This window comes from Monopterus albus, unplaced genomic scaffold, assembly GCF_001952655.1.
Source record: "Monopterus albus unplaced genomic scaffold, M_albus_1.0 scaffold234.1, whole genome shotgun sequence".
In the NCBI taxonomy this organism is placed as follows: Eukaryota; Metazoa; Chordata; class Actinopteri; order Synbranchiformes; family Synbranchidae; genus Monopterus; species Monopterus albus.
The window spans coordinates 705,723-719,536 of record NW_018128114.1 but is presented as its reverse complement, the minus strand read 5'-3'; the positions used below and the strand labels follow the sequence as shown (position 1 = coordinate 719,536).

The 13,814-nt window shown below is 41.6% G+C and overlaps 2 protein-coding genes across 3 annotated transcripts in view; one reads left to right on the top strand and one right to left on the bottom strand.

The window, feature by feature from the left end:
* The first annotated feature begins 39 nt into the window (after window positions 1-39).
* On the top strand, window positions 40-7,728 carry LOC109971753 (signal transducer and activator of transcription 1-like). The gene is made up of 10 exons (XM_020620200.1): window positions 40-216; window positions 328-429; window positions 536-671; window positions 990-1,030; window positions 1,138-1,214; window positions 1,384-1,523; window positions 3,329-3,508; window positions 4,438-4,492; window positions 5,059-5,122; window positions 6,526-7,728. Exons 1-10 carry the CDS (start codon window positions 94-96, stop codon window positions 6,595-6,597), a joined length of 990 nt encoding a protein of 329 aa, XP_020475856.1. The 5' UTR covers window positions 40-93; the 3' UTR covers window positions 6,598-7,728.
* Window positions 6,846-13,814, bottom strand: part of LOC109971752 (glutaminase kidney isoform, mitochondrial-like) — a 36,614-nt gene continuing 29,645 nt past the window's right edge. For both annotated transcript variants that reach the window (XM_020620196.1, XM_020620199.1), the window contains 4 exons: window positions 10,768-10,829; window positions 10,469-10,545; window positions 9,630-9,693; window positions 6,846-9,101 (listed from right to left, as the gene is read on the bottom strand). In XM_020620196.1, the coding sequence (XP_020475852.1) occupies window positions 8,954-9,101; window positions 9,630-9,693; window positions 10,469-10,545; window positions 10,768-10,829 (351 nt within the window). In that variant the 3' untranslated portion in view covers window positions 6,846-8,953. The remainder of the gene's footprint in view (window positions 9,102-9,629; window positions 9,694-10,468; window positions 10,546-10,767; window positions 10,830-13,814) is intronic.

The window sequence follows — 13,814 nt, the reverse complement described above, 5'->3', positions numbered from 1 at the left end:
TCCCGGTTACATTCTGTGTAATTATTACATCCCGGTTACATTTTGTGTAATTATTATATCCCGGTTACATTTGCAAATCACTGTTATACAAGTATGTTTTTTCCTAACACCATGTCACTCGCTCTCCTTCATCAGAGTGTTCTGGTCACTGAAGAGCTCTACATCATTAAGTTTGTGACAGTGTTTGAGCATGCTGGACTGAAGTGCAACATCGAGGTCAGTGAACATGAGAGATTACGGAGGAGTTTCAACTTTTCTGCTAAACTTAAAGTATTGGTGGAAAAATGGCGTCGGCTCATTGAATGTTCTCCTCTTGTGTTGGTCCAGGCGAGCTCGCTGCCTGTGGTTGTTATATCTTCTACCAGTCAGGTGTCCAGTGCCTGGGCCTCTGTCATGTGGTGCAACATGCTGTCCACCAGCGAACCATGGGTAAAGCCATCTCACACTCGTGTACTTTTAAAACCATGGTCATAGTCGCGTCCTTGTGAAGGACAGCAGGTTAATGTCTTTTGTATTCAAATCTAATGTTCTGTAGAACCTGTCCTTGTTTGTCAACCCTCCTCCACTCCACTGGGAGAAGCTGTCCCAGGTTCTGAGCTGGCAGTTTTTGTCCGTTGGCCAGCGAGAACTGGATGAAAACCAGCTTTCCATGCTGAAAGACAAAATAGTGGGTGAGTGTTTGGCCAGTCCCTCCAGTAAATCGGTCCATGCCATCGGGGAGGTTGAGGGGGCAACACCCGTTCAAAAACCGCTGAGTAACAACATGTTGTGGGTTTACTGTTTGAAGGCTGGGCGCAGTGACAGGTGACTGTACATATTAATAATGTAAGGATTCCAAACAAAGGAGTCGGTCAGTGATCATGTTTTTAATGTACTAATGGTTCTTGAAATAAATCCTGCACTCATTGTTTGTATAGATGGATGATGTATTAGTTTCAGAGTTCGTTATTTTCATGACATTTGTTATTTAAGTGGTGATTTCTTCACAGATGATCCTGATGGTTTCGTTCAATGGAGCAAGTTCTCCAAGGTGAGAGTAGAGGAGGAATCTTGTCATGCTGCGAGTTCCACAGTTTGTACAGCCTATGGGGCGTAATAAACCCTTTACCTGTTGACATTTTCTTTTCTTTGTGCCAGAATGAAAGTACCTGGATGTGGATTGATGGAATTTTGGATTTGATCAAAAGGCACTTGGTAGATCTTTGGCGTGATGGGTAAGACGCATCATAAATGATCTTGTCAGAGTTTCATTGTATCATCCACAAATAATTACCACATTAATAATGAGACAGTGATCCACTCTTCTGAGTATTACTGTTTGGAATTAGTTAACTAGGAAGCACAGTGACAAAGCCTTGTTATATTGTGTACGTGGGTTTTCAGGTACATCATGGGCTTCGTGAGCAGGGAGAGAGCACGGGTCCTTCTGCAGGAAAGACAGAACGGGACCTTCCTGCTTCGCTTTAGCGAGAGCAGCAAAGATGGAGCCATCACTTTCAGCTGGGTTGATCGCTCCAATGGTGGTATGTTTCTGCACATTAATTTTAGGGCTGCCCCCAAACAGCTAACTGTTGAGTCATTAGTCATGAGACCTGTCAGTCGACTGAGACCCTCCTAGTTGCACCTTTGTTTTTGTTTTATTCTATTTTATTTTTTTGTCAGTCAGTGTGCATTACAATAGAAGACAGCCACAGCCTGTTAGTTTGTCATCTTTTCTCCTCGTTTTGGTTTGCCAAGCAGCAGTTTGCTCAATACTCCCCCTGTGGTCGGAGGGGGTGGGGGGTTGGGATAATACCCGTTTCAACGGTGACACTGCAATACATGGCTGTACATTAAGGTCAGATTTATTTAGCAAATTGCAGAATGAGGAGTAAAGGACAACAAAACCTATTAGGACAAGATGCATAAAGGTGAGATTTGTACTTTATTAGAAGTCTTTTCAAACATTGTGGTCTGCTTTTACAAGAGAAAAGATTTGAATGGTCATGACGAAGTGACTGGTTTTGCATATGTGCCTCCGGTTTGTTTGCCCGGCTCTGTTCAAGTGTAATGCACAGCTGTTTACCGACTGTTTCTGTCACATGTATCCATCTCCAAGGAATTTTAAACATGCCGTGGTGCAGCCACTGATTAAGAAACCTGGTCTGGATCCTACGGTGCTTTCAAATTTTAGGCCCATTTCAAATTTACCGTTCCTTTCCAAAATCCTCGAAAAGATAGTTTACACTCAGTTACTGGCCTTCTTAGATGAGCATAGTATTCTTGAGATAATCCAATCAGGGTTTAAATCCCTGCACAGCACTGAGTCAGCGTTGATAAAAGTTTTAAATGATATTTTTCTGGCAACTGATTCTGGGAACTGTGTTGTCCTAGTGCTCCTAGACTTGACCGCCGCTTTTGATACAATGGATCATGATATTTTTATTTCTCATTTAGAGCACTGGGTGGGTATTCGAGGTTTAGCCCTAGAATGGTTCCAGTCTTACCTTAAGGATAGATCCTTTTGTGTGAAGCTTGGGGATGCTGTGTCTTCTTCTGAGCCCCTTTTGTATGGGGTTCCGCAAGGCTCAGTTCTTGGACCCCTTCTTTTTTCCCTTTTATCTTCTCCCACTCAGCTCTATACTTAGGAAACATGGCATCTCCTTTCATTTTTACGCAGTTGATAGCCAGCTTTATTTACCGGTTAAAAAGGCAAATTCTTGTGTTAGGACACTGCTTGAATGTTTTGATGACATTAAATCTTGGCTTGCTTTAAATTTTTTGAAGCTGAATGAGAAGACTTAGGTGATAGTGTTTCTGCTGGGTCACCCTCTATTGACTTGGGCTTTTTGGCTCAATAACAAGAAATGAGAAAACCCACTAGGACAAGCCAAAAAAGATGAGATTTGTGTTTTCTCAGAAGAAAAAATTGTCTATAAGAGCACTGTTTCAACAGAAATACAAGTGTGCCTCCTGTCTCGTTATTCCAACAAATCCAACATTTTCACACTGTAATAACAGTCAAATCAAAGTTTGCCTGGTTGTCTCAGGCACAGCTGACATCACACCCACTAACAGATGAAGATTGTAGCATGAGTACAAAGAGCTATGTTGTTTTTACATGTTTGTTTTCTTGTCAAACAGCCTACTTCTCAGTTGGTGTTAGATAGCTTAAGATAAAAACCGCCCAAATAATCATGAACTGAGAACACATGATGTACAGATGATCAGTCTTTTTGGTCATAGTATAACAGACTGCTGCTTTTGCTGTCCTGACACGTTTTCAGCAGCGGGTGACAGATGCTGGTCTTTGTGTGCTGATGTCTTTCTCTGCATGTTTCCCCTGTAGAGACCTATGTGCATGCAGTAGAGCCCCGCACCAAGAAGGAGCTGTTGGCCATGTCTCTGCCAGACTTGATTTACCTGTACAGTTTTAGAGCTGCGGGCCAGATGATCCGGAGTCCTCTGCTCTACCTTTACCCAGACATCCCCAAAGATGATGCCTTTGGACGCTACTACACAGTCTCTGGTATTGTCTCTTGCTTGTCTTTCACAGGGAGAATCAGAATCACTTTATTCAAGTGCAGCAAATAGAGAACAGGAATTTGTTTCCAGATGGTGATAGTTTTTTTTTTTCTGTGTCAAGACCAGTGCTCCAAGTGGGAAGAAAAAAGTGGTGGTGGTTATTTATTACATTTACACCTTGTTGTGCTGCCCCTAATTGTCCAAAAACACTAAGTTTAAATAAGATATACATGACATAATAATTATAATCATAGTCCTAATATTTACTTGTTAATTACAGGCATTATTAACTGCAGGTAGTCAGTCAGACCGCTGCACAGTCTGTACACGGCCTACTGTCCATCAGTTCTGTGCACTGCTGATCTGAGGGGGCTCATGTCTGTGATACTGTATTAGATGCTTCTTCAAGTCAGAAAAAGTTGGGACAGTATGTCAAATCAAAACTAAAACTGAAAATAGTGATCATTTCATTTAAGTGAAGACTTTTAATGCTCAACGCAACATTGTCCAAAAGAGTTGCTAACATCACTGAACGGCGTAAACAATATTGACAGCACCATAACTCATCATAACTCATTTGACTGACAAATAATAATTTGGTGCCAAAGGACGGTGGGACACCTGTTTAGCTATTTGTTTGAATTGCACTTTGAGGAGGTTTACTGAGTGACATTCTGTTGTATAACCTATTTATCTTGCATGAATTGTAGGCTACTATATATTCTCTAAACCTTTAGACAAACTACTCAGAATCGGGGAGTGAGCCACTGGTAGCTCTCGAACGATGTGTTGGAGACTCCTGATTTATAGCTGATGTTTGCCTTTCAAACACTGAGACTATTTAGGCTACTGTAAGTCTGTGTGACAGAATCATACTACTCTACCCATACTGTTCAACCCTGTAATGATGTCTAATCACCTCTGTTCATGCAGAAATGTCGAAGAATGCAAATGGATTATTACCCATAATAATCACTTCTGTCTCAGAGTAAGTAAGACAATAATTAAAAGTTCAGGAATAAATACTTTGCACATGGATGGATTATTGAACAGGCCTACCGGGCACAGTCCAAGGGTCTCAAGAGTTCAGGGAGCCCCCCGGGCCAGAGCCTTGGTTAGACGGGACTGTTAGCATTTCCTGTTGGAATGTCATTCAACAACAAATAGTTGCAAAATAGGCCCAACACAGATGCAAAGAGATGCAAAATAAGCACATGCAGCGCATCCTCACAGACAAACAAGTAGAAGAATCAACTTTATTGGTAAGGTGTGTTGGACACACAAGGAAACTGACTCTGGTACAGTGGCTCTCAATGTGTAAAACATACACAAGCAAAATAACTCAAAATAAATGAAACACAACCAAAAACAGTCACAGACCAACTATGAAGAGATGCAAAAAGGCCTCAACTAACAATATATAGCTGTGCCCAGGGGCCATGTCTCAAAATCTGTCCATGGCTTTGGATTATAAATATTTGACAATTCTTTATTGTTACATGTTGCGTGTGAAAAATTTGCCTTCATTTATTTATTTATTTTCTCTCTGTACAGGTATCCTACACCACCACCATCTCCACCTATGGAAATGAACATGGACATTGACACAGATGCAAATGTGAGTCCCTACACTTGTCTAAACCTGCACACACTGATATTTTTGGCCACCTGGGGGCAGCTGAAGAATCTGCTAATAGTGATGGCGAGATGAAGCCTCATTCGACGCTTCCCAGGCAGTAGTTGCACTACAAGGTTCAGCTCACGAAGCCTCGTTTAGGAGCTCGTTATTACTACTGACATCCAGTGGACACATTTGGTGTAGCAAACAGATCCTGACATCACAAGCTCCATGCTGCCCAACACTATTATTATGAATATGGAGTCACTAAAAATGGTGCACTCCTCACCGACAGTTGTCAATGAGGTTATAATTAAGCTATACCTATGACGGACAGTTTTGTGGGGTGTAAAAATGCTTAATGGGCAACTGTGATTCAGTGGGTAGAGCAGTCATCTCCCAACCAGAGCGTCGGAGGTTTGAACCACAGTGCCTGCAGTACACATATTGAAGTGTCCTTGGGCAAGACACTGAACCCACAAGTTGTCCCTGATGGTTAGATCCATCGGTGTGAGTTGGCACCGCAGATGCCTGTCTCGGTTCTGTACCGTAAACAAATTCCTTGTGTGTAACATACTTGGCCAAATAAAGGTGATTATTATCCTTATTAAATGACCAATGTGCTTGTGTAACTGATGGGGGTATTTGTTAATGATTTTATTTAGAAATAATAGTCGACCCAAAATGTTCACAAACAGGTCCTTTTTGTTTGTGGCTCTGTTTTATAAAAGACGCTGTCTGACCAGTGCCATGCTACCAGCGGTGCGCAGTACTGATAGTAGAGGAACCATCCATGTGAACGAGCCCTTACTCATTCCACTCGACATGCAAGATGTATCATTCACATGACTCTGGCAGATAGAGGCCTTGTTTGTCATTGGTCACATGACAATTAGGGAAACGCCACAAGCTTGAAGCAAGGCTTCAATTGGAAAGGCCCCTTCTGGTTGACGCAAGCTTCGAAGCTTTGGTATTACACCTAACATCACTGCTAACACAACATGCACACGATCAGCCTGTAGACTTGTTGCCTCCAGCAACACATCTTACGAGCACTCATGCAGCGTCATGCTTCTGGCCACCTGACCAATTTAAAATTCGGTACTTCTCCCACAGGGTGCTTCTCCTCCCTGGGTTCTGCATGATGAACACCTGTCACATGATCATGTGACCCTTTAATATGAAAATATAAGTGTAGTCTCACCATTTCAGTAGTCTCAGCTTTATCATGGATGCCAATTGTTTGATTTTCCTTGTTTGAGTAAAAGTTGACCTCTGCTGTTAACGTAAACAAAATCTTATTGTTTCCTTGTAGATGGAGTTTGATCTGATGCTTCAGGCAATCTTGGATGTTCTCTCATGATCTCTTACCTGATCCCCTAAATCTTATTGTTTCCTTGTAGATGGAGGCTGATCTGCTGACTCAGGAACTCTATGATGATCTCTGCACCTTACCTGGATTCCCTTTGTCCTGAGTACCTTACCAAGACACACCACCAATTCAGGACAATGTTGGTGATCTTAGTAATTCCTGAAAATGGGACTAGACATTGGGCTGGAATGGGAACTCTCACTTATCAAATACAAAGTCTGTTTTGATGCAGGTGTTTGTACAATAAAGAATCGAATGGAACAAGGTCACTTAGTATAAAAAATGTAACAAGCAACGATAATTGTACACAGTATGAGCACAGTACTGGGTAAGAATGACAGTTCTCTAAAGTACATGTTCTTTTGTTTATTAAAATAAACATTTGCATTCTACTGTCAGAGAAACATCTGGATTATACAGTACAGAACCTATAAGTATAACTTTATTTATGCAGCAAAAAGGACAAACACATTCAACTGTCCTATGTCTCAACTGCTTGTTCTCAGTTTCCTGCTAGAAACTGTCCTGACCCCCAACATCAGCCTTCTCAAACATCCAGCATATGAATTCTGTGCTGAAAAAATACCAACATACTATCAGAAGAAACATTGCATCAGAAAGTCAAAGAGCTCCATTTCTGTACACTATATTCTTTTGGACCTGCTCATATTTTCATCACTTCACCGACAGTAAGTGGGGTCCCATAAGTAACCAGTGGTTTACCTGGTGAATCATATATAACTCAGTTTACATGTGCCATAAAAGTGAGCTGGGACATTTACTGTAAAAATTACCACTGCAAAACTAACACTGTCTTTTAAAAGTTGTAATAAATGGTGTGATAAACATTATACGTACTGTTAGCACTGCCAGTGTAGGCATGTTAGCATGCTCTCATTGTTGTTGACTGGAAAAAGATTTTGCTGGTTGCTTGTGACAGTAAGGAGGCTGTCAGTATTGCTCAGGGCTGGTTTACTTGAAAATGAAGAACCTCTGACTAGAGGAAGACTGATTTTGAGGGACTGATTAATCTGCGTTGGTCTGTAGTAATGCCAGTGACTGTTCCTGAATTCCTAGGCTTAAGTCATTCAACATATGTTGCACACATGTGTAATGCATCAAATGCCAACCATACAAATCTCCAATTCATCATCAGCTACAACAAAAAAGTGACACATAAAAAGGAGTTTCCATCTGCTGAGGATAAGGAGACATCAGGACGATTTGGAAGGGGAAAAGAGTTAAAGAGACAGTAGGACTAAGTCTTTACTCACCTCACTGCAATTAACATTTATCACTTCTTGCCTTTTTTAAACAGTTTAAATGTTTTATTCAGCTTCTATCATTTAAATTAGGTGCTCAGTTGTACGTCTGACTCTCCCCATGTTCCTGACATTTGTCATGTCAGGGACTCGATCAAAAATCTAATACTTTGTCCCTCCACTTTGGACTTTGTGCTTGCTCTTATTGGCTACTATCAACACATCAGTCACACATATTCTTTTAAATTCCACTTTTCTAGAAATACAGTCTGAAAAATGGACTCGGAATGTTACAGCGTAACTTGCAGCCTGTGTGTCAACACTTTTTCTTCAGTTCAGGCTACAGTTAATGCACAGCTCACTGTATATATTGTCTAAATGTAATGAGGCTACATTCAGTATATGTTTACACTACATCAATAGACCGATTTAGATTCAGTATGAGCGAAGCAGCATAAAAACCTCAAATCTAAAGCACTGGGATCATCAGGTGGGAAGGAAAAAGACAAAATGAGAACATTTGCTTGCTGGCAATATTGACGAGAAGGGATGGAAGACGTCAGGGGAAAGCAGATGAAAAACAATGTTCAGATGACTATGCCACTATAAAATACAGTCAGAATACAATCGATCAGCAGCTTCAGACGAGAAGTGAAGCTTCATGAAACCTGCCAGTGACCTGGCAGGAGTCAGGAGGGAATCTGTGAATGATGCAGGTCTAAGGAGATCAGACAGGCACATCACTGCAGCATCAGCACGAAGCCTGGCAGCTTCTACATGGTTACACAAGCTGAGACACAGCATAGAAATTCTATCATTTGCACACAGCTGACTATCTCACCACACTGACACAACTATAACCATGGAGAGAAGTTTGGAAACGAAACTGTGCTAGAACTAAACAAATATCCTGTGAGAGCACAGTGCGTTTTTTTCAGTACGGACAGATTAAGAGTAATAAATTGTAAATATAGCATTAAAGATATCGTATTGTATCTGTTTGAACAGCACTGATTAAGTAGCTTGCTCACACATTAAACACATTACACTGTGATAGAGGGGAGGAAGTGATATAGAGCAAGGAAGCAAAGCACGCCAGATGAGACACGGCAACGGAGAAAGGCAAATAACTAACGCATCACACATGTCACACATCTGAGCACTAACGTACAAACTTATTCCACTGCGGCAGGTCTGCTACAGGCTGCTGTCCACACCCTTCTCGGTGCTCTCCTTGCCATCAGCAGCAGCAGGTGGGCTGGATTTGTTGTGGTACTGCTGCAGGATGGCGATGACCTCTTGGTGGCCAAACTGCACCGCTTCATCTATGGGTGTGTTCCCCCATCTGAACAAAGATATTATTACATAATACTATTAATATATTTAAAGAACTGATTGTCCTGTGTGCACGATTTGTACTGTATCTCCTGCATAATTACACCAAGCAAAACATCTTTTGTACTTTTAGCCAATAATCCCATGAAACGGGAAACTAAATGAAGAACTACAAAGTGAAGGAGACCCGTCACATATTCAAAAGTATTACTATCAAAACATACTTAAAATTATCAGATAAATGTAGTAAAAGTAAAATATTTGTGTCTTAAATGAAAGTGAAAATACTAAAGTACAGATGCTGCTAAATTATACAGGGCAGTAAAGTAGGCTATAGGAGTAAATGAGTTAGTTTCCACCTACTTTCAAAAAGAAGAAAAAAGTGTGTTTGATTGGCTGGTTGTTGATTTACTACAGATCCACATATTCTTGGGCATGAATGCCCAGTAAGATGCAGAGAGAGAGCGAGAAAGAGAGAGAGAGAGAGAGAGAGAGATGGTCAGACAGACCGCGCTGAGGATGGGGACTCCAGACTCACCTGTCTTTGGATAGTGGGTCCGCCTTGCACGCCTCCAGCAGGAAGCGGACCGCCTCTGTGTGTCCTGAAAGCAGAGCATGTGCTGGACTTATATACAGTACATGCATGTGCACTCACACATGCAGCGCTGTACAGACACTGTGACAGCCTAAACTGTGAATACACTTTGTTCTGATTAACTGTGGAGTGGTGCAAAATCAGTTCAGATAAATACACAACTTGATGTAGTCATGGCTGCTCACCTTATGAAAAACTACAAATGGCAGGACAAACCAACATCAAATGTCCCAGTAAGGTGCTGGGGGCCACCATGCGCCACCAGAACAGCTTCAGTGCACCTTGATACTGATTCTACAAGTCTCTGAACTCTACAGGAGGATGAACACTGTTCATGCAAAAGAGATTTCCTGGTGTGGTGGAGACGCTGTCTAACATCTTCCATAGGTGTTCAACTGGGTTGAGGTCTGGTGACTGGGAAGGCCACAGGATATGAGTCAGCTCATGATCATCCTCATCAAACTATTCAGTGACCCTAGTGTCCTGTGGACAGGGGCACCGTCATCCTGGAAGAGACCACTCACTTATTCGAGTTTTCCTTTCCTTTGTAAATGATCATACTTGTAAAGCGCTTTTCTATGCATTGCAGCAACCAGGGGTTGAGTGTCCTGCTTGAGGACACTTTGACACGTGGAACGGAGAAGCCAGGAATCGAACGGCCAACCTTCCGGTTACAAGACGACCTGCTCTACCCCCTGAACTGCAGCTGCCCCCATATTGGTCAGTGTCTGTAGTGCATGTGGCCAACAGTAATATCAGGTCGACTGTAGGCTGCATGTTACCTTCAGCTGCTGCCACATGGAGGGCTGTCCTGGAGTCATAGTCCTTCTGCTCCATGTCCATGGATGACAGTGCAAACCTACACATACACACACATACTTTGCTTTACTGACCTTTTAAAAACTATTTTAATCACATTCTTTAAAGAGGAATGCTCAAACTGCCTTATGCAGCTAAGAGGAGGAAGCATTATTAAGAAACAAGTCTAGTTTACATGTCAAGGACTCGGACCAGGGTTAAAAAAAGTGAAATAAACCTGAATTCATCTCTGGCCAACATCAGAAGCGTGTGAGCTGCTCACCTCCTCAGGGCAGAGACGTTTCCTGTGTAGGCGGCGAACAGCAGGTGGATGACAGACTTCACCTGCAGACAGACACAATGTTTGCAGAAGGAGCACAGTCATCTTCATCACCTTCACCACTGCACCACAGATTCCAGCAGCTATAAGATACTACTACCACGCTTGGCTGTTATTTCCAGAAGGGACTAATTAGGTTACACGTTGGGTCTAAAGTCATTTATTTGCACATAAGCATCTTAAGCTGGGTATTACATTACCACCGTATAATGACAAAAACTGATCAAGATGTGTTCTGAAAAGAAAAGCTACTTATTTAATAGTGGAAGAGCCTTCACCTCAGCTAACTACAGCTACTACACTTACATCTGCTGTACAGTTATGAAAACAATTCAACATAACAGATGAATATTGTGAACACAGAGATCCCTGCATCCACCAAGACTTACCGTCAGTCAGGAGGGAATCATTTCCTATAAGCAAAACTTGAAGTCTTGAATTCTCATAAAGAAACAACGCAAATGTAAAAGCAATGAGAATCCACTTAAAATAGCAATACAAGGTAGTATCTGAATATATTACACTGCTAACAGTGTGATGTGATTACGGCTACAATGCAGTGGCGATTAATCTCCATAATATTGTTAACGTGTTAACTGGCTGATCTACAAAACAAAACCTGACAAATCTCAAACTGAATAGTTTAAATTGTTTGTTCTAACCAGTAGTTAAACACAGATATTCAGTTTTCTCTCACAAAGGACAACGAAAACCAGCAAATATTCATATTTTGCAGTTAGAATCACTGAATTTCTAAAAAAAATACTTGATTATTGTTGTAGAGTATTTTTGCATTGATCAGCTGACTTCACTGGCTAATCGTTATTCTGGAGGATGAGAGAGACTAACCAAACTCAGAAGACACAGAACAACTCTGGATTTAAAGATGCAAAACGTGGAGCGAGGTGAGGGGTGAGGGGCAGCGAAGCAGCCAGCAGAGGAAAACTCAACTAACATGGACCAGTTCAGGCAAACGTAGTTTCCATATTTAAATGTGTTGCATTGTGTTCAGGTCTCTAACTCTCAGTAACTGTGTGGGCAGTAGCAGCTGGTGTTTATATGTGAGCACCACAGGGTCCTGAACCGCAGTCTCACACTACAGAATAATTACATGGACTTTTCAGTGTATTCTTACAGTGCCTTGCTAAAGTATTCGGCCCCCTTGAACTTTGCGACCTTTTGCCACATTTCAGGCTTCAAACATAAAGATATAAAACTGTAATTTTTTGTGAAGAATCAACAACAAGTGGGACACAATCATGAAGTGGAACGAAATTTATTGGATATTTCAAACGTTTTTAACAAATAAAAAACTGAAAAATTGGCCGTGCAAAATTATTCAGCCCCCTTAAGTTAATACTTTGTAGCGCCACCTTTTGCTGCGATTACAGCTGTAAGTCACTTGGGGTATGTCTCTATCAGTTTTGCACATCAAGAGACTGAAATTTTTGCCCATTCCGCCTTGCAAAACAGCTCGAGCTCAGTGAGGTTGGATAGAGAGCGTTTGTGAACAGCAGTTTTCAGTTCTTCCCACAGATTCTCGATTGGATTCAGGTCTGGACTTTGACTTGGCCATTCTAACACCTGGATATGTTTATTTGTGAACCATTCCAATGTAGATTTTGCTTTATGTTTTGGATCATTGTCTTGTTGGAAGACAAATCTCCGTCCCAGTCTCAGGTCTTTTGCAGACACCATCAGGTTTCCTTCCAGAATGGTCCTGTATTTGGCTCCATCCATCTTCCCATCAATTTTAACCATCTTCCCTGTCCCTGCTGAAGAAAAGCAGGCCCAAACCAGGATGCTGCCACCACCATGTTTGACAGTGGGGATGGTGTGTTCAGGGTGATGAGCTGTGTTGCTTTTACGCCAAACATAACGTTTTGCATTGTTGCCAAAAAGTTCGATTTTGGTTTCATCTGACCAGAGCACCTTCTTCCACATGTTTGGTGCGTCTCCCAGGTGGCTTGTGGCAAACTTTAAACGACACTTTTTATGGATATCTTTAAGAAATGGCTTTCTTCTTGCCACTCTTCCATAAAGGCCAGATTTGTGCAGTATACGACTGATTGTTGTCCTATGGACAGAGTCTCCCACCTCAGCTGTAGATCTCTGCAGTTCATCCAGAGTGATCATGGGCCTCTTGGCTGCATCTCTGATCAGTCTTCTCCTTGTATGAGCTGAAAGTTTAGAGGGACGGCCAGGTCTTGGTAGATTTGCAGTGGTCTGATACTCCTTCCATTTCAATATTATCACTTGCACAGTGCTCCTTGGGATGTTTAAAGCTTGGGAAATCTTTTTGTATCCAAATCCGGCTTTAAACTTCTCCACAACAGTATCTCGGACCTGCCTGGTGTGTTCCTTGTTCTTCATGATGCTCTCTGCGCTTTAAACAGACCTCTGAGACTATCACAGTGCAGGTGCATTTATACGGAGACTTGATTACACACAGGTGGATTCTATTTATCATCATTAGTCATTTAGGTCAACATTGGATCATTCAGAGATCCTCACTGAACTTCTGGAGAGAGTTTGCTGCACTGAAAGTAAAGGGGCTGAATAATTTTGCACGCCCAATTATTCAGTTTTTTATTTGTTAAAAAAGTTTGAAATATCCAATAAATTTCGTTCCACTTCATGATTGTGTCCCACTTGTTGTTGATTCTTCACAAAAAATTACAGTTTTATATCTTTATGTTTGAAGCCTGAAATGTGGCAAAAGGTCGCAAAGTTCAAGGGGGCCGAATACTTTCGCAAGGCACTGTAAAAATTACTGCAGGTAGTGCAATGTAGGCCTAACTTCACAAAGGTTTATTCAGCTACTGTACAATGCTGACAAAATACTAAAGTACAGCTAAAGCTTATATATGTAAGGCTCCTGACAAAGGATCTCCCAGTTCTCCCAGGTCATTTTTCACAGAAACACCTTTTTATATTACAGTCCACACCAACAACACAGTAGTTTTGGAAAATAACTAAGTACATTTACT